Raw genomic sequence first — 13,268 nt, 5'->3', positions numbered from 1 at the left:
CAGGGGACACATAATAGATAAAGTAAAATTTTAAAAGATATGAGAATAATATAAATAACTATGTTAACAATTGTGAAACTTTAGAAATGAAATAAAACAATTTCTTTAAAATTTAAATTTACTCTGTATTACTGTGTACGATGATTGTGTAGAATTTAAAAGCTTGACTAACCCTGTAACTACAATAGAAATGGAAACGGTGTTTAAAACCTTCTCAAGAAGAAAACACGAAGTCCAAGGGCATTTGCAGTCACATCCCACCAAATTTTCAAGTAACGATTGACCCAATTTCATACAGATTTATTCAGACAATAAAAAGGAAATATTCTCCAACTTACTCTATAAGGCCAGCATAAACCCTGATACCACAGATAAGATATAATTGGAACATTGCAAGCCATTTCATAGTGAATATAGCTACAAAAATTCTAAGCAAAATTTGATGAACAAATCGAATCCAACCGTGTATAGAAGAAGATCATACCTCATGACTAGGTGGGGTGGATCCTCAGTATGCAAGGGTGTTTTCATATTAGAAAATACATTAATATATCTTACTACATTTACAGACGAAAAGAGAAAAGGCATTTGATCAAATTCGGCACACATTGATATAAATTCTTAGTTAAAAATAGGAAAGAGTATCCATGAAAAATGAAGAGCAAACGTCATCCTAACCGGACACTTAGAATCATTCATTTTAAAATAAGGAAAAATAGGGCTTCCCTGGTGGCGCAGTGGTTGAGGGTCCGCCTTCCGATGCAGGGGACACGGGTTCATGCCCCTGTCCAGGAGGATCCCACATGCGACGGAGCGGCTGCACCCATGAACCATGGTCGCTGAGCCTGCACGTCCAGAACCTGTGCTCCGCAACGGGAGAGGCCACAACAGTGAGAGGCCCGCGTACCGCAAAAAATAAAATAAGGAAAAATAACGTGGCACTCACTAGGATTACCTTTACTTAACGTGGCACTGACATCCCTGGATAGTGAAGTAAAATGAGAAATTCCAGACATACAGTGGAAAAGAAGTAAAACATTATTTTTAGCTGATAAGACTGCTTACATTAAAAACAAAAAAAACCCTGCAGATAAAGTATTAGAAAACTTAGGAGGGTTTGGCAAGTTGGCTGGCTATAAGATTAATATATTTAAAAGGTCAGTTTTGTCTTTATTATGCTATTAGCAAACAACTGAAATACTTAAAGAGAAGACACCATTGTAAATCAGAGAATACCAAATACCTAGGAATAAATACAACAAAAGGTATGGAACACCCCTAGACAGAAAGTCACAAAACTTATTAGAATATATTTTTAAACAGTTAAATAAATGGAGAGATGCATCATATTCATGAGTAGAAAGACTCAAATCATAAAGATGTCAGTTCTTCCCTAATTAATCTATAAATTCAGAGCAATTCCAACCAAAATGTAATAGGATTTTTTTTTTTTTATTTCGGCTGCGTGGCACACAGGATCTTAGTTCCCCAACCAGGGATTGAACCCATGCCCCCTGCAGTGGGAACTCAGAGTCTTAACCAGGAATTAGTTAGACTGGACCGCCAGGGAATTTTCTGCAATAGGATTTTTTATGGGACTTGATAAAATGATTGTAAACTGTATGTATTAAGAGGAACAGGCAACAGCCAGGGCACTTCTGAAAAGCAAAACCAAGGACATGGGACTTGCCCCATCAAATATTGCAATTATACAAAACCACGGTAACTAAGGCAGTACATGGATACAGTGTGGGTACAAGACAGACTGACCAATGGACTAGAATAGTGAGCCAGGCCAGGCCCACATGTACGTGCAACTCTGCTATTTCACACAACACATAAAATCAACTCAGAATGTGGTCCATACACACAATAGAATATTATTCAGCCTTAAAAAGGCAGGAAATTCCGGGGACTTCCCTGGTGGTCCAGTGGTTAAGACTCCACGCTTCCAATGCAGGGGGCATGGGTTTGATCCCCGGTCAGGGAGCTAGGATCCTACATCCATGCAGCACAGCCAAAAATTTTTTTTACTTTTAAAAATTAAAAAAAGAAGGAATGCAATTTTGACACAGCCTACAATATGGGTGAACCTTGAGGACCTTGTGGTGAGTGCAATAAGCCAGACACACAAGGACAAATCCTGTATGATCCCACTCATTTGAGCTCCCTAGGGTTGTCAGAGACAGAGAGTGGGGTGGTGGGGGCCAGGGGCGGCAGGACGGGAGTCGTTGTTGGATGGAGACGGAGTTTCCATGGGGGAAGATGAAAAGAGTCAGGAGACGGACGCTGCAGATGCTGTGCAACAGTGAGAATGTACTTGACACGAGTGAACTGTACACTTGAAAATGGCTGAGATGGTAAACCTTCTGTTAAGTGTATTTTATCACAACTAAAATTTAAAAACAACCCTAGATTGATTAAGGATTAAATGTCAACAACAGAACTTTACAACTCTTAGAATATAGAGAGGGATACCTTTTAAAACTTAGGGTGGAGAAGATTTCTTGAAAAAGATGCCTGAGACATTAACTATTAAAGAAAAAACTGATAAATTGGATTGTAGTAAGGTTGGGTTTTTTTGTTTGTTAGAAACACTTTAAAGAAAGTGAAAAGACAATTATAAACTGGGAGAAGATATTCACCATAAACGTAACTGATAAAAGCACAATATCATGAACAAAAAGATCTCTTTCAAATCAATGAGAAAAGCACACACACGCACACACACGCACACGCACACACAACAAAAACTTAGGCAAAAGATGAGCAGAGTCATCATAAGAGATGAGTCCCATACTGCCCACAAGTACATGAGGAAATAGACAATCTCATTATTGACTGGGGAATTTTTTTTATAAAGGATTTTTTTTAATTTATTTATTTTTAGCTGCGTTGGGTCTTCATTGCTGCGCGGGCTTTCTCTAGTTGCGGCGAGCAGGGGCTACTCTTTGTTGCAGTGTGCAGGCTTCTCACTGCAGTGGCTTCTCTTGTTGCAGAGCGCAGGCTCTAGGTGTGTGGGCTTCGGTAGTTGTGGCATGCAGGCTCAGGAGTTGTGGCATGTGGGCTCAGTAGTTGTAGCTCGCGGGCTCTAGAGCACAGGCTCAGTAGTTGTGGCACATGGGCTTAGCTGCTCCGCGGCATGTGGGATCTTCCCGGATCAGGGCTCGGACCCTTGTCCCCTGCATTGGCAGGCGGATTCTTAACCACCGCGCCACCAGGGAAGTGCCTGATTGCAGAACTGAAATATCATTTTATCCCCATTTCATTGGCAAAAGGAAAAAGTGACAACAAGTGTCGGGGAGGATGTTTGCCTTCGAGATCTCAGTAGTTTGGAACAAACACTTCAAAAAGTGGCTTGGCCTTATATTCTACTCACTCCAAGATAAATATTTAAGAGAGATTGCAGCATATATACAACAGTAAACATTCAGAATGTTCATAGGAGAACACTTCACAATCGTAAGCACCTAGAATAACCCCAGAGCCCAGCAACAGTGGAATTAATTAATTGTGATATATTCACACAGTGGTCAAACATATTAACTACAGCAACATGGAACAATATCAATGAATCTTAGCAACATAATGTTAACTGATAAAAAATAAGTTCTAGGGGCTTCCCTGGTGGCACAGTGGTTGAGAATCTGCAGGGAATGCAGGGAACACGGGTTTGAGCCCTGGTCTGGGAAGATCCCACATGCCGCGGAGCAACTAGGCCCGTGAGCCCCATCTACTGAGCCTGTGCGTCTGGAGCCTGTGCTCCGCAACAAGAGAGGCCACGATAGTGAGAGGCCCGCGCACCGCGATGAAGAGTGGCCCGTGCTTGCCGCAACTGGAGAAAGCCCTCGCACAGAAATGAAGACCCAACACAGCCAAAAATAAATAATAAGTAAAAATGAATATCTGCTTATTAAAAAATGCAAATTGTTAAATAAAAAGTTCTAATAGATTTTACATAGTGTATTTTCTGTATAAAGTTAAATCAAACTAAAATTTTAGTTGCTTGTTTGCAGATATGTGCGTGTATGTTCAAGAATTCATATAGATTCAATAAAACTATATAAAAAGAAAAGCAAGGAGACGGTAAACAAGAAATTCAGGATGAGAGCTGCCTTGGATGGAGCGAGGGAAGAGGATGGTCTCAGCGGGTAACCATGTATTTATGTAAATTATTATGAAGGACCTAGCCTTTCTTTAAGTGGTGTTTTCGTGGGTTCTTACTACATTATTAAAAATAATCAACTGTGTAACAAAACGATGAACTGAAAGTGAGCCATTAATGGATCAAGGATGAAAGTGTGTCAGGAACTAAGCGTTATGATCAACCAGTTCCATGTCCCTAAAGTTTAAAACTTGAAAAATACAAGCAGTGTAAAGGTAACCCGAGGAAGCCGTTATTAACATTGTGGTTCATTCTTTGCCGTGTTTTCCTCCATGAGTGATCACACACACACACTCCCATCGCCCTCCTGATCAGCCCCTCCCCGGCCGTGACACTGTGGGACGTACGTCACCAGGTGACACACGAAGCCAGAGTGGCTTCTGCTGTGACTGCACCGACCTCGTGGTGGCAGATAGCCCCGAGGGGAAGGGGAAGGAGCTGGTCCCTGTGTAGCTCAAAGGAGCAGTTTTAGGAACCTGTATAAAAGCCGAGCCTCCTTCACCTTTCAGCATCCTGTGCAAGGTCCCCTGGCCCTGGGCTCTTTCTTATCCATGTGAAGTGCGGCGTTTTCAGGAGGCCGTAGGCTCGAGCCTGGGAGTCTTCGTCTAAGCGTCCACCCTGGTCGCAGGGAGGGGGGAGGCAAGCTGGTGTCCACCTGTAGGCTGCGTGGAGGTGGGTCTGCAGAGCTACAGTAGTGCCTGAAATAGAGGCTCATGTGCAGGTGGTGCTTCAGCACAGGGCAGAGCAAGAGACAGGGAGACCTACAGCCAAACACCCCTCACATAATGTAACATGTGGACATTTACAAACCACCATACATATTCTCCAACAACATAAGCAAAAGAAAGGACGTATACCAAAACTGTGAGAATGCTTCCTTACAGTTGGGAGCAGTGGGGAGGGAGGGCATGAGTGTGAAGGGGAAAAATATGAGAAAGAAATTATGCAAGAAAATTTAAGTTAAATTGAAAAACAAGAGAATGGAAAGGATGTGAGAAGGGCCTTGCATTAATTACTAACAATAGTGGAACGATTAACAAGTTTTCCCCCTAGGGTTAAAACCAATTAGGACTCTATTTTTTCATGTGCCTGTTCTTGCTTGCAAATCTGATCGTTTCATTCCCTTTACTCAGTGGTTCTCAAGGTGTGCTCCCCAGACGGCAGCCACAGCACCTCCAGGGAGCTGGTTAGAAATGCAAGTCTCAGCCCCACCCAGACGCCCTGCATCAGAACCACAGGCCAGAGGCCCAGCAGGCAGGGTCTAACATGCACGCTGTGTGTTTCTGGTCCGCACTCAAGTTTGGGAACCACCGGTCCATGGGACTTAGCAACAAGGATCTACTGGAGCCTGCAGAGAGCTGAGGTCAGATTAGAGAAGAAACTGGTGTGAGGACAGTGAGAGGAAACAAGTTTTATATTTTTTTTCGATTCTTTTCTATTATAGATTATTACAAGATATTGAATATAGTTCCCTGTGCTATACGGTAAATCCTTGCTGTTTATCTACTTTATATACGGTAGCATGTATCTGTTAGTCCCAGTGGCATTGGCAGTTTTTAAAAACTTCTCAGGTAATTCTAACAGCCAGGGTCGAGATCCATTGATCTATAAATAAATGGAATATACAGTGCAGCTGTTAAAAATAATGAACTAGAGATATCCGTATTGAAGTGGAAGACTGTCCAGGATATATATTTTTAAAATATTAAGATGCAAAATAGTATATATAGTGCCATTTAAGAAAACATACACAGTTGCTAAACGTATAGAAAACATCTGGGAAAACAGACACCAGACTGTTTTCAATTACTATCTCTGCAACATGAGATCACAGGTATTCCAATATGCTGTCTCTTGATAAGTTACATGTTTATGTAATGTTTGAATTCCTGAATAGTAAACAGTATTGACAGTTGTTACGCTTCTATGTAACTGGCATTGTCCTCAGTGCTTCTATTGTCTTTTTTTCCCCTACTGATTCCCCAGTGCCTAGAACAGTGCCTGGCACCAATATTTGTTGAAAGGTGAATCTTGTTTAATCCTCTAACAAACTTTTGAAGTAGGCCCTGTTATTATTTCCTTTTTGAGGAGGAGTCTGAAGCAGGGAGAAGGTAAACCACTCAGCAGGTGGCTGGGAGGATTTGAACGCGAATGTGCCTGAGCCCACACCCTTCCCTCTCAACCAGGACACATCACGTATGAGCAGAGCTCTTCTGCTATGGAGCCAGAAACGAGATGAGTATATATCACCTGAGGATGCAGGAAAAAGCTGTCTAACTAACCCACCATTTCTGGACAGATAAACGCTGTTTTCCCTGTCCTCCTATTACGTACTTGTCTATTGGAGATCCATGGAGGATGAAAAGAAGAAAAACCACATTAAATAAGTGTTTATTGTGAATACAACCTCTAAACTATTTCCAATCATATGCCTTTTGTGTGTAGATGTGTATCCACATACGTATAACACATAAACTTACAAATACCAAATTTCATTTTCAAAAGCCGAGTAATGAGAGGCAAAACAGAAATGAACGAAGCAGTCTTGCAGACATTGTGGTTTCATCCTGAGAGACTCCAGGGAAATATGAACAATAAGAAACACACTTTAACATTTAAGACCAAGAGACAGTATTTTTTTCCGTCTTTGTGACAGACATTGGTCAACCACGGAAGCAGCTCACCCAGATAACCGTCCACAGACAGGATAACTATGATGAAATGCACTACTGCTTTAAAACCACCAATTAGAGACCCAGAGGTAGCCAGTTTCTAGCCAAGTGTCCTGAAGTGACAGCAAGATTAATAGATCACAAACTACAGTATGTTGGAAGCAAGCTACCATGAAAAGAAACCTGCTTTATAAAATATAACCACAACAACAATGAAGCAAAGCAATTGATATGAAATTAATCTCTTACTTTTGGGAACATTTGGAATATATACGCAAAACAACCCCAACTCTTTATTCGAAAAGAAGTGGGAGATGAAATTTGTTGGGAGATGAGATATCAAGACAAGTCTCTAAATATTTTGATTTTTTCTTTAAAAATTAATACGTATTCTTTTCTAGAAAACAAAGAAATATAGGAAAACATCACATAGATTGCTCTCCAAACAAATCAGAACTACTGTTGATATTTAAGCATTTTTAACCAGTTGTAATTCACACACTGTATATAAAATTTTTAACTTATCCCATACAATTAACCACACTGCATATTTTCTCAAATTACTACTGTCTTATAATTTGAATTTTTAATACTCCATTAAGGAAATATATTTTGTGTGCATGTTCTCCCCTCTTTCTAATCCCTAGACCCTCTACAGATCCAACTTCTGTTACTAGTTTCTTGCATATCTTATATTTCCAGATATTTCTTAATATACAAGTGGTGTGTGTGTGTGTGTGTGTGCGCGCGCGCGTGTGCCTGTGGGTGGTGTCTCCCTTTTCTCTTCCCTCAAACGGCAGCATACTAAACAAACTTTTCTCCCTTTCATTATTTCCTTACTTGAAATATATTGCAGAGGTCATTCTTTATTACTACAAATCATGTGCCTTATTTTTTTAAACTGTTGTAAAATATACATAACATAAAATTGACCTTAAACGTTAAGTGTGCAGTTCCGTAACGTCAAGTATATTCACATTGTTGTACAACCAACCTCCAGAGCTTTTTCATCTTTTATTTTTTAAATTAATTAATTAATTTGTTTTTGGCTGCGTTGCGTCTTTGTTGCTACGCGCTGGCTTTCTCTAGTTGTGGCGAGCAAGGGCTACTCTTGGTTGCGGTACGCGGGCTTCTCATTGCGGTGGCTTCTCTTCGTTGTGGAGCATGGGCTCTAGGGGCGCAGGCTTCAGTAGTTGCAGCGTGTGGACTCAGTAGTTGTGGCGCACGGGCTTAGTTGCTGCACGGCAGGAGGGATCTTCCAGGACCAGGGCTCTAACCCGTGTCCCCTGCATTGGCAGGTGGATCCTTAACCACTGCGCCACCAGGGAAGTCCCAGAGCTTTTTCATCTTGCAAAACTGAGAGTGTACCTGTTAATCAAAACTCCTTACTTCCACCTCCCCCAGCCTCTGGCCACCACCATCTACTTTCTGTCTCTATGAGTGTGACTCCTCTGGGGACCTCATATAAGTGGAATCAGACAGTATTTGTCCTTTTTTGTCTGACTTATTTCACTCAGCACAATGTCCTCAAGTTTCATCAGTGTTGTAGCATACGTCAGAATTTCCTTCCTTTTTAAGGCTGAATAATATTACATTGTATGGATGGACCACATTTTGTTTATCCATTTCTCCAACCTTTCGCATTTGTGAATAATGCTGGCAATGAACTTGGGTGTACAAATATCTCCTCTAGCCCCTGCTTTCAACTCTTTTGGATGAATACCCAGGAGTGGGATTGCTGGATCATACGGCAACTCTCTTTTTAGTTTTCTGAGGACCCTTCGTACTGTTCTCCACACTGGCTGCACCAGTGTACATTCCCACCCGCAGTGCACCAGGGCCCCAGTTTCTCAACCAACACAACACCCTGCGTGTGAGGTCGGTTCCATTTGCATTTCCCTGATGACTAGTGATGTTGAGCATTTTTTCATGTGCTTATTGGCTATTCTTATTTTTTTTTTACATCTGTGTAGTACTGTGTATAAACCGTGATTTATTTAATTAATGTCCTGGTTAAACAAACCTCCTCAGTTACTCTTAAAAACAAACTGCATTGGCCCTGCCTGTACAAGCGTGTGGCCAGTTGTGTTCCGCTGCCGCACGCCGCCCACCCCCACTGCAGTCCTCCGTTAAGGGGCACCCGCCACCCCTCGGGGCTCACCGGGTTCCCCGGAACGCTCCGCGAGAACTGTCCGTAAACGGGGTCTTCAGCGCTGCTGCAGCTCCAGGAGCGGCCCCACAGCGCGCACCGGGTCAGAGCGGAGCTGACTTCACATCAGCACCTACACCGCCCACCTTCCCCGCCCGCGGGATTCTGGTGCCGGGACAGCGGAGCAGGACGGAGGGCGACGCGGCCCCTCACCCCGACCGCGCCGTGCCCTCACGCCCCGGGACAGAGTCCGCCTCCGCTAGGGGGGGCCTCGGCGCGCGGGGAGGGGCGGCCTGAAGGCGAGGGCAGAGCCAAGGCGGGGCGGGGCCCACATAGGGGCGGTCCAGGGGGCGAGGCCTAAATGGAGGCGGGGCCGACATCCGGGCGGGCGGTTCCGGGGGTGGGTGGGTGGGGCCTGCTGGGCGGGGCCGAGCCTAGGTGGGCGCGGCCTCCGCCCCCGCCCCGCCCCTTCCTGCCAGTCCGCGCGGCGAGGAGGAGCGGCGGGAGCGGCGGGAGCGGCGCGGGTACGCGGGTACGCGGGTACGCGGTGCGGTTTCGCGTGGCCGCCGGAGATGCTGGGCGTGGCGGCAGGAATGACCAACAGGTAAGGCCGCGGCGGCCGTGAACCCGCAGCCGGAGCCGGAGCCACGTCGGCGGCGCTGCCGGCCCCTCCCCGTGCGCTGACGGACGGGCCTGCAGAGCCGGCGGCCCGAGTGGACCGCGTCCCGGCCCGGCGCTCCCCACGCCCGGCGCTCGCAGCCCGGCTCGGGTTGCGAGAGGCGTCCGTGAGGGAGGGGACGTCTCAGGGCTCGAGATTTACCGAATTAGAAACGAAACTGAGACTTTAAAGGACATTGACTCATTCATTAAACGTAAAATAAGTCTGTGATCTCAACATACATAACGCATGCTTTATGAAAATAGCATTTTCCTAAACAAAAATTAGTGTGACGAGAGCCCTGCTCTTACATTTTGCATATCTCCTAAATGTCTGCATTTTCCTGCCTGCTCTGCTTTCAGTCCATTGCGGTCCGTTTTGGTTGAAGTCTGAAGAAAATCTGCTCCTAACCAGACGTGTGGTTGGAAAAGGGAGCAGTAGTACTTTAATAGCTTTTCACGTAGTTGCGGTAGTTTTCGTTATTACTCCAAAACTAAACAAGCTTAATGTTTCTTAAAGATTAGTTTGATGTGGAGTCTGAAGCCTTACAAGGAGGTTTTCACTCTCCATGACATTAAAATTCACCGTCTGCCCTGCAGTTGGAAGGGGCTTGTGCCCGTTGTAACATCACCCTCATTTGGAAAATGTTGATTCACTGAGTTAGGCAGCCCTTCCCAATGTTGACACATCTCTTTATACACCATCACTAAATAACATTTCTTAATATCACGGCTGATCGCCTTAGAAACTCTCTAAGTTTGAGAAGCTGTCAAACTCCAGGTGGTGGATACAAGTTTTCCAATATTTTAATTTTCAGTTGAAAGCTTGATTTTTATTATTGATAGGAAACTCTTGGCAATTGTTTTCTTCAAAGTAACAGACTCACTTTGTTTGGTTTCAAGAAATGTCTGCCAAGTGCAGGTCTAAACACCATAGTTTGTTATTCTTTCTGGTAAAAATGGTGGACCGTGAAAAAAGCATCTAATTCAGCCGGCACTGGATCACACTCGTGCTTTCCCTGCAGACAATCGTCTTACTGTGGTATGCAGCCCAAGTGCTTTGTTCATCACAAGAAACAGAATACAAGGTCAAAGTTCGAGATTTAATAACAGTAATTTGTATTGCTTCATCAAGGACTTTTTTTTGTTTTTAAAAAAATTCATTGAAAATTCAATCAATACAAAATTTAAAATATATGTAAGATATAAAGAATGACAATACAGTGTATACAATATGAATTAAGAGTAGAACCAAAAAAAAAAAAAAAAAGAGTATAACCCTTTCCTTTTAAGAGCCTTGATCGTCTCCTGGTCCCATCCCATTCCCATCCTGAATTTTCCCTTCACAATCCCTTGCTTTTTTGTGTGGTATTAAGCACATTCATAATGTTGTGTGGCCATCGCTGGCATCTGTCCATCTCCAGAACTCTTTTTTCTTGCGAAACTGAAACTCTGTCCATTAAACAGCTTCCCATTCCCCTGTCCCTCCAGCCCCTGGTCTCCCCTGTTGTATTTTATGTCTCTGATTTAGACTATTCCAGGTTCCTCATATAAGTAGAATCATCCAGTCTTTGTCTTTTTGTGACTGGCTTATTCCACTCAATATAGTGTCCTCAGGGTTCATCCATTTTGTAGCCTGTGTTAGGATTTCCTTTCTTTTTAAGGCTCAATAATATTCCATTGTATGTTTATACCATTCATTTGTTTATTCGTTCATCCTTCAATGGACATTTGGGTTGTTTCCACCTTTTGGCTATTGTGAATAACGCTGCTATGAACATGGGTGTACGTTTTTTAATAGAAACTTTTATTGAGAGAACTGTAGGTTCACATGCAGTTGTAAGAAATAGTATAGAAAGATCCAGTGTATCCTTTACCCAGTTTCCCCCATTGATAACGTTTTGCAAGGCTGTAGTGCAGTCCCAGCCACAATACTGATGGTCACACAATCCATTCATCTTATTCCGATTTCCCCAGTTTTACCTGTAGTCGTGTGTATGTTGTGTAATTTTATCACGAGTGTGGGTGTGTGTATCCACCGAGGTCCAGATAGAGGACAGTTAGTGCCCTCACCCCAAGGGTCCCTCCTATTCCATTTTCCTCTGTGTTCTCCTCCACCTGCTCTTTAAACCACACATCCATTCAGCATCTCTAAAATTTTGTTATTTCAGAAATACTGTATGAGTGGAATCATACCGTTCTTAACCTTTTGGGATTGCGTTTTAAACAAGTCAGCTTAATTCCCTGGAGACTCGTCCAGGCTGTTGTGTGTATTGTAGTTTCTCCTCAGGGTGGTGTATATAGGACGGCTTAACTGTCAAATGAGGAACAAATGAAGGACATTTGGGCTGTTTCCGGTTTTGGCTATTAATAATAAGGACATATGGACGTTTGTGGACAGGTTTTTGGTGTCACCATAAGCGTCCCTTTCTCTGGAATAATTGTCCAAGAGAGCAGTGGCCGGGTGCATGGTGATTCCATGTTTAGCTTTCTCAGGAGCACAGACTTTCCCAGAGTGGCTGGGGCAACACCGCTTTCATCAGGGACACTGAGAAGGGAAAGGGGTGTTCTTCCCCTGCAGGTGCCTGGGGTGAGGCGCTGGGTCCCATCACCGCTGCCCCTGCCTTGATCGGTGCTAGGGGCTGGCATTGGGCCCACGGCTGCCTTTGCACCATCAGTGGAAATGCCTCCACCGCGCGGAGGGCCCAGCATCTTCCCGGAGCTTCTTAGCATTATTATGAAAACACTTTTCATCCCCCGGCTTCTTGAAAAGGTCTGGGGACCCTCCAGGGTTTCGAGACCACCCTTTGAGAACCACTGTTAACATAACCTGAAATCATGAGGGAAATGCAGATATTTGGAATATTTAAAAAGGGAAATCTACAAAGAGCTTTCTTAGAAATGTGAGGCAAATGCTTGTTGTAGTGAGTGCTTTCTAGTTGGAGGGAGTTTCAGTGGGACTTGAAGAACCACTAGGGGAAAAGCAGCTTTTGCCCTGAAGGGTTTTTCCGGGCACGATGCCAGCGTGTTATGAAGAGGTGGTGTCCTGGCAGCGAGGGTCTTCGTAGGTCTTCAGTGCTCTCTGCCTGTTTGTGCGCTGAGGAAATCGAGCACTTAGTTTAAGGAAACCGATGAAGACTTGGTAGCGGGAAAGGTGCCTCAGTTCTGGTTGCCGTGTGTCCTGCAGGCCTAGGGCTGTCAGGAACGCTGTCTTGACTGTTCGTCACCCCCCTTGCCTTTGGGGTGACCCTGAACCACTCCTGGATGCTCTTTCTCCTGCTGGGTGTGGGTGCAGTGCGTGGCCTTCCCTTTCCTCCCCGAGGGGACCTTCCTGCCCTCCTCAGGGTCCGGGGGCCTGCAGTGGGGAAGGCAGATCCAGGCCGGTGATGGAAGCACAGAGCTTTACCCCAGGAGCCTCTGTTTTCAGTAATCTTGTGTCTGTTCCTCAGAAGATCATGTAAATAAACCTCAGCGTAGGTCACGTTCTCAACTAGGGCTGCCCTTAAATAGAAGGAAAGCATCTCAAACTGCTGGTCGATTTTACATTTCTCGTTAATTGTGCTTTAAGCTGTGGTTTCCTGCCTACAGAAATGTCATCTACATTACACGCTGTCCCGTGGCCAGG

General features: G+C 44.2%; 1 protein-coding gene across 2 annotated transcripts in view; it reads left to right on the top strand.

The window, feature by feature from the left end:
- Positions 1 to 9,479: 9,479 nt before the first annotated feature.
- LIMS1 (LIM zinc finger domain containing 1) overlaps positions 9,480 to 13,268 on the top strand; it is a 94,325-nt gene continuing 90,536 nt past the window's right edge. For both annotated transcript variants that reach the window (XM_079940140.1, XM_079940146.1), the window contains exon 1: positions 9,480 to 9,590. In XM_079940140.1, the coding sequence (XP_079796266.1) occupies positions 9,559 to 9,590 (32 nt within the window). In that variant the 5' untranslated portion in view covers positions 9,480 to 9,558. The remainder of the gene's footprint in view (positions 9,591 to 13,268) is intronic.

This window comes from Stenella coeruleoalba (genome assembly GCF_951394435.1).
Source record: "Stenella coeruleoalba genome assembly, chromosome: 13".
Classification (NCBI taxonomy): domain Eukaryota; kingdom Metazoa; phylum Chordata; class Mammalia; order Artiodactyla; family Delphinidae; genus Stenella; species Stenella coeruleoalba.
Note: the sequence above shows the minus strand (reverse complement) of the source record. Positions and strands in the feature narration are given on the sequence as shown.